Here is an 18,671-nt window from a genome sequence, read left to right on the forward strand (position 1 = left end):
GAAAATTATCCCAGATTTCTGGTTAAAGCTTGTGTAAAGGGTTGTTTTTATAATTTTATTGTGGTTGAAGATTTTCTCCAAAACAGCTATTCCAGACTGCTTAACAGTCCCAGAAGTGCAAAATCTTAAGATATTTCATTTATATCCATTAGAATCTTAATAAAACCCTAGTCCCTTTAGGCGAGCTGGTGGAATAAATATCAGAGCCCTCTTCATAAGTTTGCCCAAAAGGTCAACTTTTACAGATAAATTCCTAGCTCATTAGTCTAAGGAAAAACTACTATGATCTGTTTTTCATACTTAAAATACAAAACAACAACAACAACAACAAAAAAAAACCTCTGAAAAATAGTAAAGGGTGGCAAAAATGAAAATGAAAAGAAATTCTACTTCCTATATCTGTCTTGCTTAGAGAAAACAGGCTATAGCAAAATAAATACTACAGGTTTCTCTTTTAATAAACAAAACCATCCAAAGTACAGTTCCAAAGTACAAAATCAACCAGTTCTGGACTAATTAGTGATTAACAGGACACAGATCAGTCCTTCCTTAAGGGAACAGTCTCCTCCCTGATGCCCTCTTTGGTCACTATGCAGATCCGGAGTGCATCCCCAGTGTACACGTCTCTCTCAGCCGCAGAAATGAAAACATCTTTCACCAGCCGCATGGCTCTGTCCAAGGACAGTGGGACATGCTCCACATTCTGCATGTTCTTAAAACCAACCTGGCGGGACAGGAAACTTTGGTGAGATGTCATGTGACAATAACAAGTTTCCTCCAATACCCTCATGTGTATCAGGATTTGTGATGAAAACACTACACAAAATTAAAATGTCCCTCAGACTGAATATAAACCCTTCCAGACCTGGATGAACTACACACATCAGAAATCTGGCAAATATTCACTGGGAAAGCTCCCACTCTTGAGAAGCACATGACCTAGAGAGGTAGATGTATGTAGGCAAGTGTTGAGGGAATTGTTATAACTAAGAAGAAAATAAGGGCCAGAAGAGCCCCAATAGCTGTCCATTAAGTCTCCTAGAAGAAAGGCTTCAACCTCAGCAGACAGGACTTTTGAATAGGTGAGTGCTGAAGGCTACGCTGAAGAGCATAGAACATTCAGACTGAAGATGTGGGATGGAGTCAGGAAGAACACATCTTTTCTGAGAAAAGCAGAGTTAGGGTCTGGGTAGAGCGTGGGTGACAGGTCAATAAGCAATAAGCAGAGGAGTAGCTATATATAACGTACACTGAGCAGGATGAATTAGGGAAGTAAGCTTGTAGGCAGAAAGGACGTTAGGAAATAAATTCAATAATCTGATAACGCAGATCTGAATTTGGCTAGCAGTAAACAAAAAGAGGGACAAATTAGAAATACAGGTGACCAGCTGGGCGTAGTGGCTCATGTCTGTAATCCTAGCACTTTGGAAGGCTGAGGTGGATGGATCACAAGGTCAGTAGTTCGAGACCAGCCTGGCCAATATGGTGAAACCCCATCTCTACTAGAAATACAAAATTAGCTGGGCATGGTGGCTGGCACCTGTAATCCCAGCTACTCGGGAGGCCGAGGCAGGAGAATTGCTTCAATCTGGGAGGCAGAGGTTGCAGTGAGCTGAGATTGCACCACTGCACTCCAGCATGGGTGACAGGTCGAGACTCTGACTCAAAAAAAAAAAGAAAGAAAGAAAACTGTTATTGACCTTTGAACAACAGTTTTCAACTGCTCAGGTCCATTTATACATAAATTTTTTCAATAAACATACTAGAAATTTTTTGGAGACTTGCCAACAATTGAAAAAAAAAAAACAGATGAGCCACATAGCCTAAAAATATTTTTTAAAATTAAGAAAATGGTATGTCACAACTGTATGTAGATACTATTTTATCATTTACTACCACAAAATACACATAAATTGATTATAACAAGTTAAAGTGATATCTCAAGGTTCTCTTTTGTTTTTCACTGTGTTTAGTGCAGTATTATGAACCTTAAATTACAAGTGACCCAAACAAAGCACTATTAGTGATGTTGGAATTGCTCCCCGAGAAGCAGAGAAAGTCATGACATTACAACAAAAAGCTGAATTGCTTGAATGTACTGTAGATTGAGGTCTGCAGCCGTGGTTGCCCACCACTCCAGACAGATCATTCTCCTTGTAAACAGATGATGTAACTTGCAGTATTAATACAGTATAGTACTGTACATGTATTTTCTCTTCCTATGATTTTCTGCAGTTTATCATAAGAATATAGCACATAATACATATACAAAATAGGTGACAAGTGACAGTTTACATTATTGGCAAGGCTTCTGGTCAACAGTAGGCTTGTTAGTAAAGTTTTCCAGGAGTCGAAAATTGTACGTGGATTTTCCAATGCTCAGGAAATTGTGCCCAACTCCTGTGTTGTTCAAGAGTCAACTATATGCTTGGGTGCTAAAATACAGTGTTAGGTAACACAAAAAGGGTGAGTAACAGGGAGAAAGGCATTTTTATGATCTTCACGTGAAGGTGGCAAGAGAATTAAAAACAGGGGTGGAACCACTGCAGACATAAAGGAGTTGGAAGGCATGAGAATACAGGAAAACAAAGCCGTGAGAGTAGGTTAGGATCCACGAGAGAGTAGGGAGAACAGAGAGAGAGATGGTAAGGTTTTTGTAGGGCACATTAGCCAAACTCAAACAGTAATTTATCAGAAAGTCTTTGTATCTCCACTCTCCTAAACTAACGAAGAGGAGAACTTGGAGAAAAGCACTTCGGCTGAACACCGTAACAACTTGGACAGTATCGTTACCTGGACATAGTATTACCTGGTTGTCAAGCAGGGGCTGTAGCATGGCACTTGCTGAGCCTCCAGCCTTGAAGGAGTCTCTCTGGTAAGACCCTACTGGGTCAAAGCTGTATACAGCCCCCTTTCCTTAAAGAAGAAAACAGTATCCATAAGGATGGCATCCAATCACAATCCCAAATCACTGCAAAAGTAAATCAGGTCAAAACGTGACAAAAAATGGACTATCACCTTGGCTAAAACTTCAGGGAAGTTGGAACACAGTCACTTTTGCACTGGTGACCGCTGCACCACACACTGTTGCATGGTGAAAGCCGGAACAGTCACCGTTGCACAGGTGCCACCCAGCAGACAGCCCCAATCCCTGTGTGGGTGTGCTGTTCAAGGCTCAACTGTGTGCTTGGGAGTTAAAATATAATACTGGGTAACAGAAGAAGGGTGAGTATGAGGGAGAGAGGCATTTTTATGATCTCTGGAAACATGGACTGGAACCACTGCAGACATAAAAGAGTGGGAAGTCATAAGAATATAGAAAACAATCAAAGTAGGTAAGGACCCACAAGACAGCAGGGAGAAGAGAGAGAGAGAAGGTTAAGGTTTGTGCAGGGCACATCAGCAAACTCAAACAGTAGTTTATAAGAAAGTATTGGGCCGGGCGCGGTGGCTCACACCTATAATCCCAGCACTTTGGGAGGCCGAGGCGGGTGGATCACGAGGTCAAGAGATCGAGACCATCCCGGTCAACATGGTGAAACCCCGTCTCTACTAAAAATACAAAAAATTAGCTGGGCATGGTGGTGCGTGCCTGTAATCCCAGCTACTCAGAAGGCTGAGGCAGGAGAATTGCCTGAACCCAGGAGGCGGAGATTGCGGTGAGCCGAGATCTCGCCATTGCACTCCAGCCTGGGTAACAAGAGCGAAACTCCGTCTCAAAAAAAAAAAAAAAAAAACTATTTATATCTCAGCTCTTCTAAGCTAACAAAGAGAACTTGAAGGAAAGCACAACTTATGTATACGTCCACAAGACAAAGCAAAAAGAGAATGCTGTAACATGTATAATACAATACTATTTTTGTTTAAAAGAATAAGAAAACCATTTATTTGTACAAGCACAAAGTATGGAAAGATAAATAACAAACTGTGGATGGTTATCTTTGAGCACTGAATTAGAGGCAACAAAAGAAAGGAATGACTTCATATGCTTCTGTATTATTTGAATTTATTACAAAGAACACAGGTAATTCTGTGATTTTTAAAAAAGGCCTGTCAAAAACAACTGTGACCTGTGCATGACAAATCACAAATAATTTACAAAATAATGATTTTTTAAAAATATAGCTGATTTGGAAAACACATCATATACCAGAACTTAGTTACCCAGGGAGATGTGATATGGGGACAATCTTCTTACTAACCATGTACAACCACCATTAGTGTTGTATGTTTTCTACTATAGAACTGCATAAACTGAATTCTCTGGTGAAGGAGGCACCATCTGAGGTCACCTAAGAAACTGTGGTTAGTGTTTTTGCTGGAAGGGAGCTTGGGAGAAGACATGAGATCACAGCAGATAACCCACTAATCTCAATATACAAAAAAAGAAAGAGATGTAACGTGTACAGGCAAAAAAAAAAAAAAAAGGTTTTATCTCTCATGAGGCTGACAGGCCACAAGTAAACAACTGAGGCCCAAAAGCTTTACTCAAGGATGGAACCAATCTCAGAAAACCACATATAACAAATTTAAAAAAAACAAACAAAAGAAAGGGTGGGATATATCCAAGAACATAGCTTTAAAGACCCTCTAGAAAAAAGCAAAAGAGACACTGGTAAAATCAATGTAAAATACACACACACACACACACACACACAAAATAAAAAAATAAAAATAAATCAATGTAGAACGGCATCAATCTTGATTAAAAGTGCTTTTCCTCGTCAAAGTAAAATCCAAAAAGCACAGTAATTTCAATGTAAAAAATAAAATCAGACAAATTTTAAAAGAAATACAGGTAAGCTTTGGATGGGAGAGGTTTTTCTAACAAGGCAGGAAACTGAATGTCGTAAAGATTAATCGACAGATGAGACTGTATGAAACACAGAAATTTCTGTGTAGTGAAAGAGATGACACAAAAGAGAAAAATAACACTCTTGGGGGTATCTATCATATTACAGAGGGTTGACACAGTTGAACGCAGTTCTTGAAAATCAGTAAGAAAACTAACTTGCAAATAAAGAAATGGCCAAAAGTTAATATATGAATCAGTCTCCAAAGAGGAAATTTAAAAAGTCAATATATGTATGAAAACATGCCCCAAAATAATATAAATTAAAATAATAGATTGTTTAATGGGCAAAGATATGTTTCAAAATGTGTTAATTCTAATACTGGGAAGGTTACATAAAACTGGGTGCTCAGGGTACTGGTGTGTCTGTTAGAAACGGCGTAGTCAACAAAATACAAAAAAAAAAATATCTGGCCCAATACTTCTACTACTAGAAGTTTATTCCAACAAGCCAAGCATAATCGGAGAAGTACACAAAAATGTATTTACAAAGATGTTCGTCATATTGTTCATATTAAGAAAACAGGAAACCAAATGCCCTTTAGAGGACTGATTAGGTAAATGACGGTACAGCCATACTGTGTAAGTCAGCAATTAAAAATCATTGTGTTATAGCAGCAAAAACAGAAGAAAAAACAACAAAAAAAAATACAAAATCATTATGCATATAGCTTAGCTGAGATCTCGATAATACATAATGTATAGTCACAGAAAAACCGATATCAAGGTCCTACTTACATAAAACTGCATGTGTGTAATGTATAAACATGTACTGATTATTTTCATTACAGAAAAACTAAAGCCACTTTTAATTTGGGAAAATTTTTTTTAAAAGGCATGACAGCAATTAAGAGATTAAAGACAGAGAGGTTAGTGTGGACAGTGGCTTACATCAAACCAAAGAGCTGTGGACCTTGCTGTCCTGAAAGTGTCCATATGGAGCACGGCGCCCCAGGTCCCCACGTCCACCAACACTGAAGACGGGAAATGAAGTCTCCCGAGACATGAGCAGACGCTCTGGACTCAGGGGACCGAGCTCAAGAGTAGCAAAGGGTAGGAGCAAAACACATGAAATGGAAAGCTGATGTAGACAAAACACAGACCTTCAGTCCCCTTCTTCCTCCAAGGCCTAAAGCTGCCAACCAGGCTTTTCTTCCTATAGTCCTACCTCATTCCAGGAAAAAAGATTAAATAAATTCTTGGCCAGCACGGTGGCTCACGCCTATAATTCCAGCACTTGGGAGGCCCAGGCGGGCAAATCATGAGGTCAGGAGATGGAGACCATCCTGGCTAATATGATGAAACCCCGTCTCGACTAAAAAAAAAAAAAAAAAAAAAAATTCAAAAAATTAGCTGTGCGTTTTGGCAAATTCCTATAAACCCAGCTACTCAAGAGGCTGAGGCAGGAGAATTGCTAGAATCCAGGAGGTGGAGGTTGCACTGAGCCGAGATCACGCCACTGCATTCCAGCCTGGGCAACAGAATGAGACTATGTCTCAAAAAAAAAAAAAGAGATTAAAGAAATTCTTCATCTGAAGAAAATGCTACTTAAACAGCCAGTTAATGGCTGTCAGTTGACAAGCCATGTCAACAAGGACTTTTATAATCAGATTTTGGTATAACACTTTTCAATGTGAATGGACAGCAAAAAAAAAAAAAAAATGAGAAATTTGAAGGAAGCCTGTAACATAGAAGACAGAGGCTAAAAATGAACACACAACATGGAAAAAAAACACTCTAATGAAATATAGAAAACTGCAAAGAGAGTACACAACATCTAACAAAAACAGGATTTTTTTAAAAAAAGCCAGAAAATAAGAAAAAGCTCTTAGAAATTAATGACACCAGAAAAAAAAGCAATCGGTAAAGAATGAAAAGCTAAAATTAAGGAAATCTTCATACGGTAGAGCAAAAAAGACAAAGAGATGGAGAACATACGGAGCAAAAAATAAAGCCCCAGGTCATAATCTAGGTGGTTGTGGAGAAGGTGGGGAGGGGTTGGGAAGGAAGAGAGGAAAAGAAGGTGGAGAAAGGACAAAATAAATAAGAAACTCTAGGCAAGGAACATCACTATACAATTTCAGAACACCAGGGTAAAGAAAAGATCCTAAAAGCAAAGTCTCAAAAAGTCCCGTTTTCAATTTTCAGAAATCTCTTCTAAAATAAGGAACTAAATCAAGAAAGAAGAGAGCACAGGACGTGGTGAAATCTTAGGACGGCAGTGTGCGTCTGTCTTAGCGCAGCTAGTCCATCCGAAGCAAAGGGAAAAGGGATCCACCTATCATGTGAGGTCTGACCATCAGACGAAGTGTATTCAGAGTGTACAAAGAACTGACAAAAAGTTTAAAGAAATCTGAGCCAATTAAAGAGACGTTAACTTGAGAAAAAAATAAAAACGAGTTATACAAGAAAGAAAACATCAACGCATAGTACCTGGCGCAACAAAGATGATTCTCTATCTGGGCACAATATAAACACGAAAGGTCTGTGTTATCCAAAGTTTGATGTGTTGTTATGGGAGGATGCTAATGAGGAAGAGGACACAAAAGAGCGAAGAACCGTCATCTACCAGAACAAAACACCGAAAGATATCTCAAAAGAGTGCAGTAGAGTTTTGGAAAATGGAGGTAAGTGCCAGAAAATACAGGTAAAAGAGCTAAAAACTGTCTCAGGAGGGCAATGGAAAAAGAAGGTAGAGGATGCTTTATTATTCACACAAATTCCTCCATAAAATAAAAATTAGTTTAAAGAACACATAAAGCCAACCCGACAGAGAAGCTTAAAAAGACGGTTCTAGAGACACCTGAGGCTGTCACCAAAACTAGGAACACTGTTACATGGAAATCAAAGAACGGGGCTCTGAAGTAAAACAAAGCCAAACCTAAGTCTTAGGTCTGCTGCTTAGCAAATAGGAACTTTCCCAGATCAGACTAACTCTCAGAAAAACTCAAGGATGCTGTCTGGCCTGCTGAAATTCAATAGTAACAATTTTTAATGTTGTTAAAATCTGAACCTATTAATCTGACATTCAAGTCAAGCATAACATAAGTTAAAAAAGACACCAGAAGCATCCAGCATGCTAGGTCAGGCAAACTGATCTGTAGCTAGAATCTAATTACCCACGTTAAGGGTAATTCATTTCTATTTTTACTATTTCTATACTTTTTCTCTTAGTTTTCAAGTAAAGTTGAAAGCCTTAAAAAGAAATTTTGTCAACCTAATTTGTCTACACCTAAACCAGGGTAGGTAAAATGATCAGTATGTTTCCCAAGGATGTGTATGGGGGCAGATATTAAGAGTCCGAGAGAGAGCGCATGGAAAGAAAATGCTCATGGAACAGAAAACTGCTTGGGTCCGAGCCTCCAGGGGAATACATACAGCTGGCCACATCACAGAGCAGTCAAAGCACTCTCTCTTTCTCAGTTGGACACAGAAAGAAAGCAAGGGGACTGGGGACGCTGCATCTCTAATGAAATATAGAAAACTGCAAAGAGAGTACACAACATCTAACAAAAACAGGATTTTTTTAAAAAAAAGCCAGAAAATAAGAAAAAGCACTGCTGCTCTGACTCTGACAGAAAATCAGAGGTATTTCAAAAAGGTGTGAAAACACTGGAGTAGATTCAAATTATTAATTACCCCAAATGACTTCTAAGACTTTTCGAGAACTTTTAGAAGTATGTCTGTTAAGAAAAAGTTTAAATGTTCAGAATTCTGTTTAGGTCAAGCTTTCTAGGTCAGATTTCTTCGTACGAGACAAAAATGCCTAATTACTTACTATTATCGCCCGTGAGACCCTGAGAAACGAGCAGAATAACCGGCTGCTTGACATTCACTATTCGAGCTTTAACAGCTTCAGTTTTGTCACTTTCAACATCATCAGTAAAAGGAGAACGGTGTTAGATGGTACTTCCAACTCTAGATGGAAATACATACATCTAGGAAATAACAGTTCCTCTTCCCCAGCATTTCCCAGAAAACAGGAACTTTACCTTCTTCATCGAGTCCACCGATGATGTTGTACACATAGTACGGAAAGAAGCGCCTTGAGTACAGGATCGTAGACAGCATCGCGGCCACCGCCCCCGTCGTCATGGCCTTATTATTGGAATGCTTATACATCTGCAATTATTGATAAAAGTAACAGGCATGTGGAGGCAGAGGCTACTGTAGACTAGAACAAGCAACAGTATGAAGTGAATAAATAAATGCATACCACAGTCAAAGGGGAAAGCATGCCAATTTCTTTCATGCTCAACCGACAGAGTATTACTAACATAGAATTTTAAGGGAAGGAATGCCAAGTTTGCCCTCAGCTCTCCGGTTTAAAGATGAATTTCTATACCATCCTTCTGTCAGGTACTGCCAGTCCGAGAGCTAATGTGCATGAAAGGGCACATGATGTGGCCTAAGGAAGATGAGCTCGAATCCATCTCTCTCCCTCACTCTGCATCTAGACCGGGGTCAGCGAACTACAGCCCAGGGGCCAAATCCAGCCTACCCCCTATTTCTATAACTATTGTCCGTGGCTGCCTTTTCACTACAAAAGCAGAAACAGATAGTTGTGACACAGATCAAATAGCACATAAAGCTGAAAATATTTCCTATCTGGTCCTTTACAGAAAAAAATATGCCAATCCCTGATCAAACCCAGATGTAAGTCCCTCTCTTTGTGGAGCAGATCTCTGTGACAACAGAAGACGTAAGGGAACACCCTTATTCTGCATAATTTTAATACACAGCAGTGGTCGTGATCCTAAAACGTCTACAGTAGAGAACACAAGCACCCAAAACAGGGTCTTAGCGTGACAATACAGTGACTGCAAAATCCTAGCTGTACCACACCCTTGGGAACCACACCTTATCCACTGATAGAGAAACCTCACAAAAATTATAAACATAAAATGAATTTAACATCATTAATTTTTGTTACCCATATAGCAAATATCTCTGAAGAGAAACCTAAAGCCAGGCATAGTGGCTCACGTTTGTAATCTCAACTGAGGCAGGGGAACGTCTGAGCCCAGGAGATGAAGTCTACAGTGAGCTACAATTGCACCACTATATTCCAGCCTGGGCAACAAAGTGAGACGCGGTCTCTAAATAAATAGATAGGTACCTAACTAACACTGTAAAATCAATGACAGTCAAAACACTAAAAAATGATTAGAGATCAACTACACTACAAGTAATGGGTAAGTCATATTACAGAGTCTTTCCCAGACAAAAACGATAGAAAATTATTCATTCCATTTCAATTCAAAACCAAGCACCAACAATTATTTACTTCATCGTTTAATAAAGTACGAAAGAAAAACTTCAGGTAGGGGTGTGGATTATGTCGACTCCACCGTTCCTTGTTTTATTAACAATGTCATGCTTACTTTTGTCTTCTAAATCCCATTTATAAAATCAGCATTAGGAATTCCACGAATATGTCAATAAATGTGAGTCATTATTGCTTTCAATATAAGTTTCGAAAAAATTATTAACAATCGATAAACATTGAGTGAAATCCTTTCTACACATTCAAAAAGCAGGTGTCAGTAGAAAATGACATTACATACTCCAGTGACCACTCACAAGTGTAAACAATCTCAAGTGTTATTCACATGGGCAAAACAGAATGTGATCGCTCGTGACTTCTGGCAGCTGGCTATCAACTGCAGCCTGTCAGGTGACAGAAGGCAACGGTGTCTGTTGTGCTGCTCATCCAAACTCCTGCTTATTCATTCTTTCGTATCTGTACTCACGTCCCTTGCCAACTAAGAGCACGACATGTAAGGAGGGAAAGCTTGTCAGCTGATGGTGACGCAAAAATCTTTCCTGGGCTCTTTCCTGCCACAGAAATTGATTTGTTTTGTGTGTGAGGGCAGAGTACCTTCACAAGAACTCCTCCTAGGCTACCTCTGAAAGGGTAGAGAACCCTTCATATGAAACAAGACTTTGACAAATGGAACGTACTGCTGTTTCACTTTATGCTACTTTAATGACCCTGCATTAATAATATAACTTCATTTACAGGCCGGGCGCAGTGCCGCACGCCTGTAATCCCAGCACTTTTGGAGGCTGAGGTGGGTGGATCACGAGGTCAGGAGTTTGAGACCAGCCTGGCCAAAACCCCATCTCTACTAAAATATAAAAATTATCCGGGCGTGGTGGCAGGCGCCTGTAATCCCAGCTACTCGGGAGGCTTAGGCAGGAGAATCACTTGAACCCGGGAGTCAGATGTTGCAGTGAGCTGAGATCATGCCATTACACTCCAGCCTGGGCAACAAGAACAAAACTCCATCTCAAAAATAAATAATTAATTAATTTCATTTCTAGGATACATTTATAATTCATGTACTAATCTAGTGACTCTCTAGCTATTCTGACCAACAGTTATGCTGTAGGTTTAAGTGAATGTAATGAATTGTTATTAATTTAAAAACTGTGTAGAAATGTACAAAAGCATCTACCTTTAGTCTTGCTTCAATAATCTTTGTCAGGGTAAGACAGTCTCCATGAAAACCGCTGCATCCAATGACTGTTTTGTCTGTTCTGTAAAAAGCACATTTCAGAAAACTGAGCTGGTTAGATAGTAGAGTAAAACATATCTTGGGCAATTTTAAATTTAAAACTCCTATTCCCACTATTCCCTAAATGGTAATGGGACAAGCAGCCACCCTTCGGCGGTAGGGGGGCGGATGTCTGTACTCCTACGTCTCACTCCTTATTCCAGATAGGTGGATCAAAGACTTTAAAAATGCTACTATGAACGGACTAAATAAATCATGGGTGAATTTTTTTTACTATCTTGGGCTGGGGAAGGTAGGCAGGTTGATTGATTGATTTTTGAGGCTGTTTTGCTCTTGCTGCCCAGGCTGGAGTGCAATGGCACAATCTTGGCTCACTGCAACCTGCACCTCCCGGGTTTAAGCAATTCTCCTGCCTCAGCCTCCCAAGTACCTGGGATTACAGGCACCCGCTACCAAGCCCAGATAATTTTTGTATTATTAGTAGAGATGGGGTTTCACCATGTTGGCCAGGCTGGTCTCTCCAGCACTTTGAGATTAGAAGCGTGAGCCACCATGTCCAGCCTGGGGAAGGCAGATTTAAAACATGGCACCATCCAAGGGCTACACAGAAAGATTTCATAAATGTGACTCCATAAGAAGTTAAAACTTCTGCAGAGAAATTTATGAATAGCTTTTTAAAACCCTAACAAAATATACTGGCAGCATCTACTACCAAAGTTTAATTTTGATTCTACAAAGAGTTCTTATAACTAAGAAAAGCAGTAATAACATAATGGAGAGACGGATTCTATGAACAGGCAAGTCAGAAAGAAGAGACATTAAGTCACCATAAACATAAGAGCCTCTATGTTGCTCAGAAATCCAAATCTAAAAAAGAGACTATTTCAACCAATTATACTGGCTAATAATGCCTAACTAAATGCTGGTGAGTTTGTGGAAACAGTATAAACTGATTAACTTGTTAGACGAGCAACTTGGTAGTATATTAAAAATTTAAATACAAACCACTTTCATTAATTCTATTGCTAGAAATCTAGCTTGTCAATATCCTTACGCAAATATGCAAAGGGATGCTCTAGATTCACCAGTGAGTAAAGATTTTAAAAGCGCCCCCAAATGAAACAAAACCTAAATGTCCATCTGTATGGAACTGATTAAATTTTGGTACAGACACACAAATTCAATCCTGTATTTCAAAAATTAATTCCCAGATCTTGATATGAATCTATAAAGAAACCTAAACAATATTTGGCAGAGGCCACCTTTAGTCTTGCTTCAATAATCCATAAAAACCGCTAATTCCTTTTGGAAACTTATAATCCTTTTGGAAAATAATTCCTTTTGGAAAGTTACGAATGACCCACACAAACCATAGTTGTCCTACTAGGAGGGCAACTGACACCTCTGGGGTCATCACTAGCATCACCTGATCTATCCCTACCACCAACCTCACCGCACTGACGTGAAGACCTCCAATTCCCTAGAAGGCTTTACTGCCTTTACTAACAAGATTGGTTAACAAGACCAACAAGGAAAAATCTTAGAATTTCGACATCCTTTTCCCAAATATCCAGGTGCATCAAAGAAATGGGAGTTTTCATGCAAAGAACAGAGTCTCAAACAGCTTTGGAAGAGGCAAGCTCCTTTACAGGTCGGCCCCACAGGACATGGGATGAGGGATATATACAGGTATTCATTAATGCTGCATTGTTCCTGTTCTCTATCTCTCTACCTGACTTGTTTCATTAAAAAAAAAAGGGGGGGGGGTGCTCACTTCAGCAGCAAACATAACTAAAGCACTACGAAGGTGAGTAAAAGCTGGTACAAGGACGGTATCCATAAAGTTATGTTTTACAATCTTATTCCTTATATTTACCACTTTCAAGGTGTACAAGAGTCATCCTTGAGGAGAAAAAGGTAACGCCAGAGCATTATAACAGAAAGCAGAAAGGGGTATCAAAAGATGGACGTGGACAGAGAGAGCACTGGGAAGATGAAGACAAACTTCGTTGCTTTTTCTGGTTAAGATGTGGGCCATCCCTGGGACCAGGAAAGAAAACAGATCTTTACTTCTTTACCTATTCCCTACAATACAAGGAGGGCCTGTCCAAAGGACCTAAATCTCCTAAGTCCCATTCCTAATACAATTCGAGCTTAACAGGCTTTTGTAATTAACCCAGGAATTCATGACCATTTATAAGCATTTCCAAAACTGTTAAAAATCACTGCGAATCTGCAACATGTATTTAGGTAATTTGTGCAGGCTCTTTTTTTTTTAAAGTTTTGGCTTTATTTTCATGTTTGAGGAAAAATACAGCTAGTCTATTAAAACTGAGCTGTGTATATAATTGCTTAGGATATATCTAAGATGAATGTTTCAGGTTAAAAAAAGTGTGGGAAGGCAGATTAAAAAAACAAAACAAAACACCATTTAATGGATTAATGGTGCTACGGTTTGAATGTCCCCTTCAAAACTCATGTTGGAATTTAATTGCCATTGTGAAGGTACTGGGAGTTGGGAACAGGTGTTTAGGTCCTGAGGGCTCAGCCCTCAGGAATGGACATTATCATTAAGAGTCGGTTTGCACTCCCTTGCTCTCTCCTTTCTCTCTCTGCCCCTGCACCAGATGCCAGCCCCTCAATCTTGGACTTCCCAGCCTCCAGAACTGTAAACAAGTAAATTTCTGTTCACTGTAAGTTACCTAGTCTACGGCCTTCTGTTATAGCAGCATAAAATGGACTAAGACAAATGCAGATGGAAAAAGTGATACAAAGTAATTACACCTAGGTCTTACAAACAATAAGACCTAGGTGATGGCATATGGGTTTTCATTATGAAACTCTCTTACTTTTGTTGTATATATGAAATTTTTCACAGTAGAATGCTGGGGTGAATACATTTAGGTTACAGAAAGGGCAGCTGGTACCCTGAATATGGTAAATGTTTAGACTGAACATTGAATTATTAGGAAACATTAACTTAGAAAATGGTTTTCCAATAAAATTGCTCCCAAAAGCAACCTAAAAACTCATGAAATCAATCATGTAGAAGTAGAAACTCTCAAAGCACTAAATCATTACCAAGGCATTGTGAAGTGTCTTTAGAAATATTTACTTACAGTTTGTAACATTTGGGGCTATCCCGGGTATGAATTGAAAACCCTTCACTCAATCGAGTATCAGAAGCAACAATTGAAAAATCTTCTCCAGCAATTGCCAGTACAGTACTGAGGAAAAAAGACAAAAAAAATTAATTCTCCAGAGTGGCAATCCTATTTCTACAAATAAAAGAATGCTCCACAGCATATAATGGGATAAAATACTCTAGATGTGAACAAAAATAGGACTCAAATGGGAGTAGGAAAGATGAGGGGAAGAGAATGAACCCCTGGCTACAAGTTGTCTGGAAAAAAAACTTATTAATAAGCCTAAATCAGGGCAAAGTCTTGTTGGCAGGAAGTAACAGAAAAGCCAATGAATTATCATCACCAACACACCAAATACTTACTCGTGCAAGGTACTACTAATACAGAACAACTCAATGCTACATCTGTTCCCTTGAGGATCAGGTACAAGCAGCGGTATTAGAACTCAAGCTCTGTGAGTTTAGAGAAGATGGGATTTTTTTTTTCATTTCTTTATACCCAAGTCCTTATATAATGACAAATAAATGGGCAAACAGTAATATTTTCCCTCTGTGGCTGTACAATTTGACAGCTTATCAAAGAGACTTACAGTATGAATTTCAAAAGCAGACTGCCTGGGTTCTAATTCTGACTTTCCCATTTAGTAGATATGAGGCTGTGGGTAAGTTACTTCTCAAAGCCTCAATTTCATCATATATGCAACAGAGATCATATCATTTGCTACCTCATTAGGGTGTCCAAAGAATCAAATACGTAAAGCCCTTATCGCAGTGCCTGACATGTAACTGGCCCTCTAGAAAGTGTTAGCTACGACTGCTGTGGCACCAGAACATGATTAAGCACCTGGGCTCTGGAATTACATGAGATAGAGACCCATCTTGCTATTTACTAGGTATGTGATCTTGGGCAAATTCTCCAAATTCAAGTTGATGGTAACAGTACCTGTGTCACCAGGTGTGTATACTTGGGTGTGTATATCTTAATGTACAAAGCTTGACTGGTAACTATAACCACTGCTTCAATGCAGTAGTGGAAATTAAGGCATGGTGCCTCACAGACGTAAGGACTCAGAAAACTTTAGCCACTATTTTTACTGAGGTGGGATTTGTGTTGAAGCTTTCACATAGAAAAGGACGGCATTCCAGGTAAAATAAACAGCAAGTAAAGGCAAACAGGTAATAATTCAAATAGTACATACATTCAAGCAACTCATTCAGGTGGCCCTTTTTGCATAAGCACATCTAGTAACGTAAGGTTTATGTGATGGACAGGGTTCCTACTGTAGAAAATCCCAAATGCCAAGCTAAAGATTTTGGAATTTTAGCAAGGAATCATGAAAGTTTTCTGAGCAAGAATGATCTGTAGTTGTAACTACTCAGGAGGCTGAGATGGGAGGACTGCTTGAGCCCAGGTGTTCAAGGCTGCAGTGAGCTATGGCTGTACCTGGGCATTAGAGTGAGACCTGGTCTTTAAAAGAGAGAGAGAGAAAAGTCCCGTTTACAAAGTGGGCTTTGAGGAAGACTACTTTGACAATAACATAATGATGAAATGGGATGGAAATACTGTTCTACTACTACTAACACAATGGTAAGGTAGCAGGTGAACAGGAACAAACAGGTAAATCCAAAATCATGACAAACACACAAAATAGAGAAGTTTTTACATCTACTTAAATGTGTTAGGAACTGGGAAAACCAATTATGACATCCAAGATTTAGAACTTATATGAGCAGAATGATGGCATAATTATAACAAGTATTTTAATGGTGGAGAGGAGGCTGGACACAGTGGCTCACGCCTGTAATCCCAGCACTTTGGGAGGATGAGGCGGGCGGATCACCTGAGGTCAGGAGTTCAAGACCAGCCTGGCCAACATGGTGAAACCCTGTCTTCATAAAAATAAATAAATAAATAAAAAGACATGTTTTACTGAAGAAGCCAGAATCGAGGGACTCATGAGAGGCAGAACTAGAAAATCAGATTTGGGATTAATCCTCCCAGGAATGAGACATTAAGAGTGCTGAGCGATAAAGCGGCTAATGACTTGTTTAACTACATTTAAAGACAGAGTAGAAAAAAAGAACTGGGCCTCATTTTGCGGAAGCAAAGACTTCCTGAGAGCCAGCTGCAATAAACACGAAAGAAAAAGAGCAAAGGCTAAGGAAAAGTAATCAGAAAGTTCTACGTAACTGTTAGGGCAGCAATGGCTTAAACCGAATTACAAGGGATTAAAAAAGTGAGTAATGAGTAGGGCATACTGAACACTGAAAATTCTTATTTATAGAAAATAGTCTTACAAAATGGGTCCAATAACCCTCCCTACAACATACAACATAATGAGTCATCACAGGAAGTGTTAGAGGATTAAATAAGACGACGGCTTACAATTTACAAAATACATCTCTCATGCTTCTCACCAAAAACCATGAAGCTGCTAAGGAAGGAAATTTAGGTTCAAGAACTTCAGAAGTCCCCGAAGACCACACTGTCCTTCAGTAGCAGAACCAAGGCTAAGATCAGTCTTTCGTTATCTAACGCACTCCAAAAATGTGCATTAATATTTGAAATTTATGAGGAAGCAATTAATATTTTTGCTTTTTTAATTTTTTTTTTTTTTTTTTTAGAGATGGGGCTGGTCTTGAACTCCTGGCTCAAGAGATGATCCTCCTGTCTTGGCTTCCCAAAGTACTGGGATTACAGGTGCGAGCCATGGTGCCCAGACAATAGTTTCTATTTTCTTAAAGAACCATCGGTTCGAAATTGAGTGTTTATATTTTAATATACTAAGCTTGATTGATAACTATAAGCACTGCTTAAATTTACAGCTCTTCCCTGTCAAGAGTCTTAAACAGAGCATCTTTCTGTAACCCTAAATCTTTAGTGTACCACCAAGAAAAATTTTGTTGCTCAAGATAAAACTGGTAATTAAAATAAAAACCAAAAGTTGAACATGCAAGAACACATGTATTACAAGGTCCATCTTCTATTTTTTTCCCTGAACTTAAGCTAAACGTTAAAAAAAAAAAAAAAGCACTTATCTATGAAATTGTTTGCTCAACCGATCCCACCTTCTATTTGAAATAAAAAAAAAATGACTAAACTGCACAACTAGAAATAAAGAAGTCAGGCAGCTACAGTCAGACGTTCGGCTACCGACACAACTATGCACCTAACAACACAGACCGAACGATCCTAACTTTGAAGTTTCAGACGCTAGACCGCTATCCTCGCCTGCGGGCTTAAGAAACGCGTTCAGACTCTACGGAAACCTCAGACAGTTTGAAAGGTCTTCCGTAGGGCAGAAGCTGTTCCACTTTCTACTTCACTGTCTCACGGCAGCAAGGAGCGTGGAGCGGCGGTCCTCACGGAGACCCAAATGACCGGGCTGTGACGGGAAGCCCTAAAAATCAAGGCTGTACAGCAATCGCCAAGTAAACTCGAGCAACGCCAGCCTGACGGGGGAAACACAGATCGAGAGAGGGCGGCGGGAAGACCGGCCCGGTGCGGACCCGCTCGGCTCAGGGTTCTGAGGCCTGCAGGGGACCCGGGCAGCGCCTTCGCGGCGGTGACCCCCAGACAGGCTTCCGCAGATGGGGGAGGCGACAGCGAGAGCGGCGGCTCTCAAGGGTTTTTACCCGCCGTTGAAAGCGTAGGGCGAAAATCGTAGCTGCAGAGGGCCGGCAGCTCTGTGCGGCTCCATCCCCAGCTCTCCGCCAGGGCCCGAATACACGGCTGTGGAGGACAACATCGCACTGACGCGCCCGCAACTCCGGCCCGGACTCCTGCTGTCTCACGGCGAGATGGCGGCCCCGACCGGACGTTACGCCACTTCCGACGTCTCCTGAAGCTCGCTTCCGGCCTCTCTATCTCGCACTGGTCGTTGCTCCTGGAGGACCGCCCGGCCGCTAGTCCCTTTCATAGTTGGGTCCCGCCCATTACCAGAAAGATATAAAGTTTTTTGTTTGTCGTTTTTCCCCGGAGAAAACATTGGAATTCACCCAGATGGACAAAATTTTAAATGTCTGACCATACAAAAATTTGCAAAAACTATGGAGCAACGGCAACTGGAATAATGGTAGCAGCATAAACTGTCCTAATACAAAATGTATGTAACATTTCCTATCCTTAAAGAGCTCACAACCTCACTGATAA

At 40.0% G+C, this 18,671-nt stretch overlaps 1 protein-coding gene across 1 annotated transcript; it reads right to left on the reverse strand.

The window, feature by feature from the left end:
* Positions 1-437: 437 nt before the first annotated feature.
* PSMB1 (proteasome 20S subunit beta 1) lies at positions 438-18,339 on the reverse strand. Its single transcript, XM_012465924.3, has 6 exons — positions 18,155-18,339; positions 14,493-14,600; positions 11,314-11,395; positions 8,845-8,974; positions 2,810-2,916; positions 438-724 (listed from the first exon to the last, which is right to left on the reverse strand). The coding sequence occupies exons 1-6, from the start codon at positions 18,265-18,267 to the stop codon at positions 539-541; spliced, it is 726 nt and encodes a 241-aa protein (XP_012321347.2). The 5' UTR covers positions 18,268-18,339; the 3' UTR covers positions 438-538.
* Between the last annotated feature and the right edge of the window lie 332 nt (positions 18,340-18,671).

This window comes from Aotus nancymaae, unplaced genomic scaffold (genome assembly GCF_030222135.1).
Source record: "Aotus nancymaae isolate 86718 unplaced genomic scaffold, 86718_ANA_hifiasm-v0.15.2.pri h1tg000034l, whole genome shotgun sequence".
Lineage (NCBI taxonomy): Eukaryota > Metazoa > Chordata > Mammalia > Primates > Aotidae > Aotus > Aotus nancymaae.

What these genes read in the sequence shown, in the direction of transcription:
- PSMB1 (XM_012465924.3), bottom strand. Translation starts at nt 18,267, where the DNA reads ATGTTGTCCTCCACAGCCGTGTATTCGGGCCCTGGCGGAGAGCTGGGG. An exon ending in CCCTACGCTTTCAACGGCGG is followed by an intron (nt 14,601 to 18,154) that starts GTAAAAACCCTT and finishes TTTTTTCCTCAG; the next exon opens with TACTGTACTGGCAATTGCTG. An exon ending in AGCCCCTGCTTGACAACCAG is followed by an intron (nt 725 to 2,809) that starts GTAATACTATGT and finishes CTGTCCCGCCAG; the next exon opens with GTTGGTTTTAAGAACATGCA.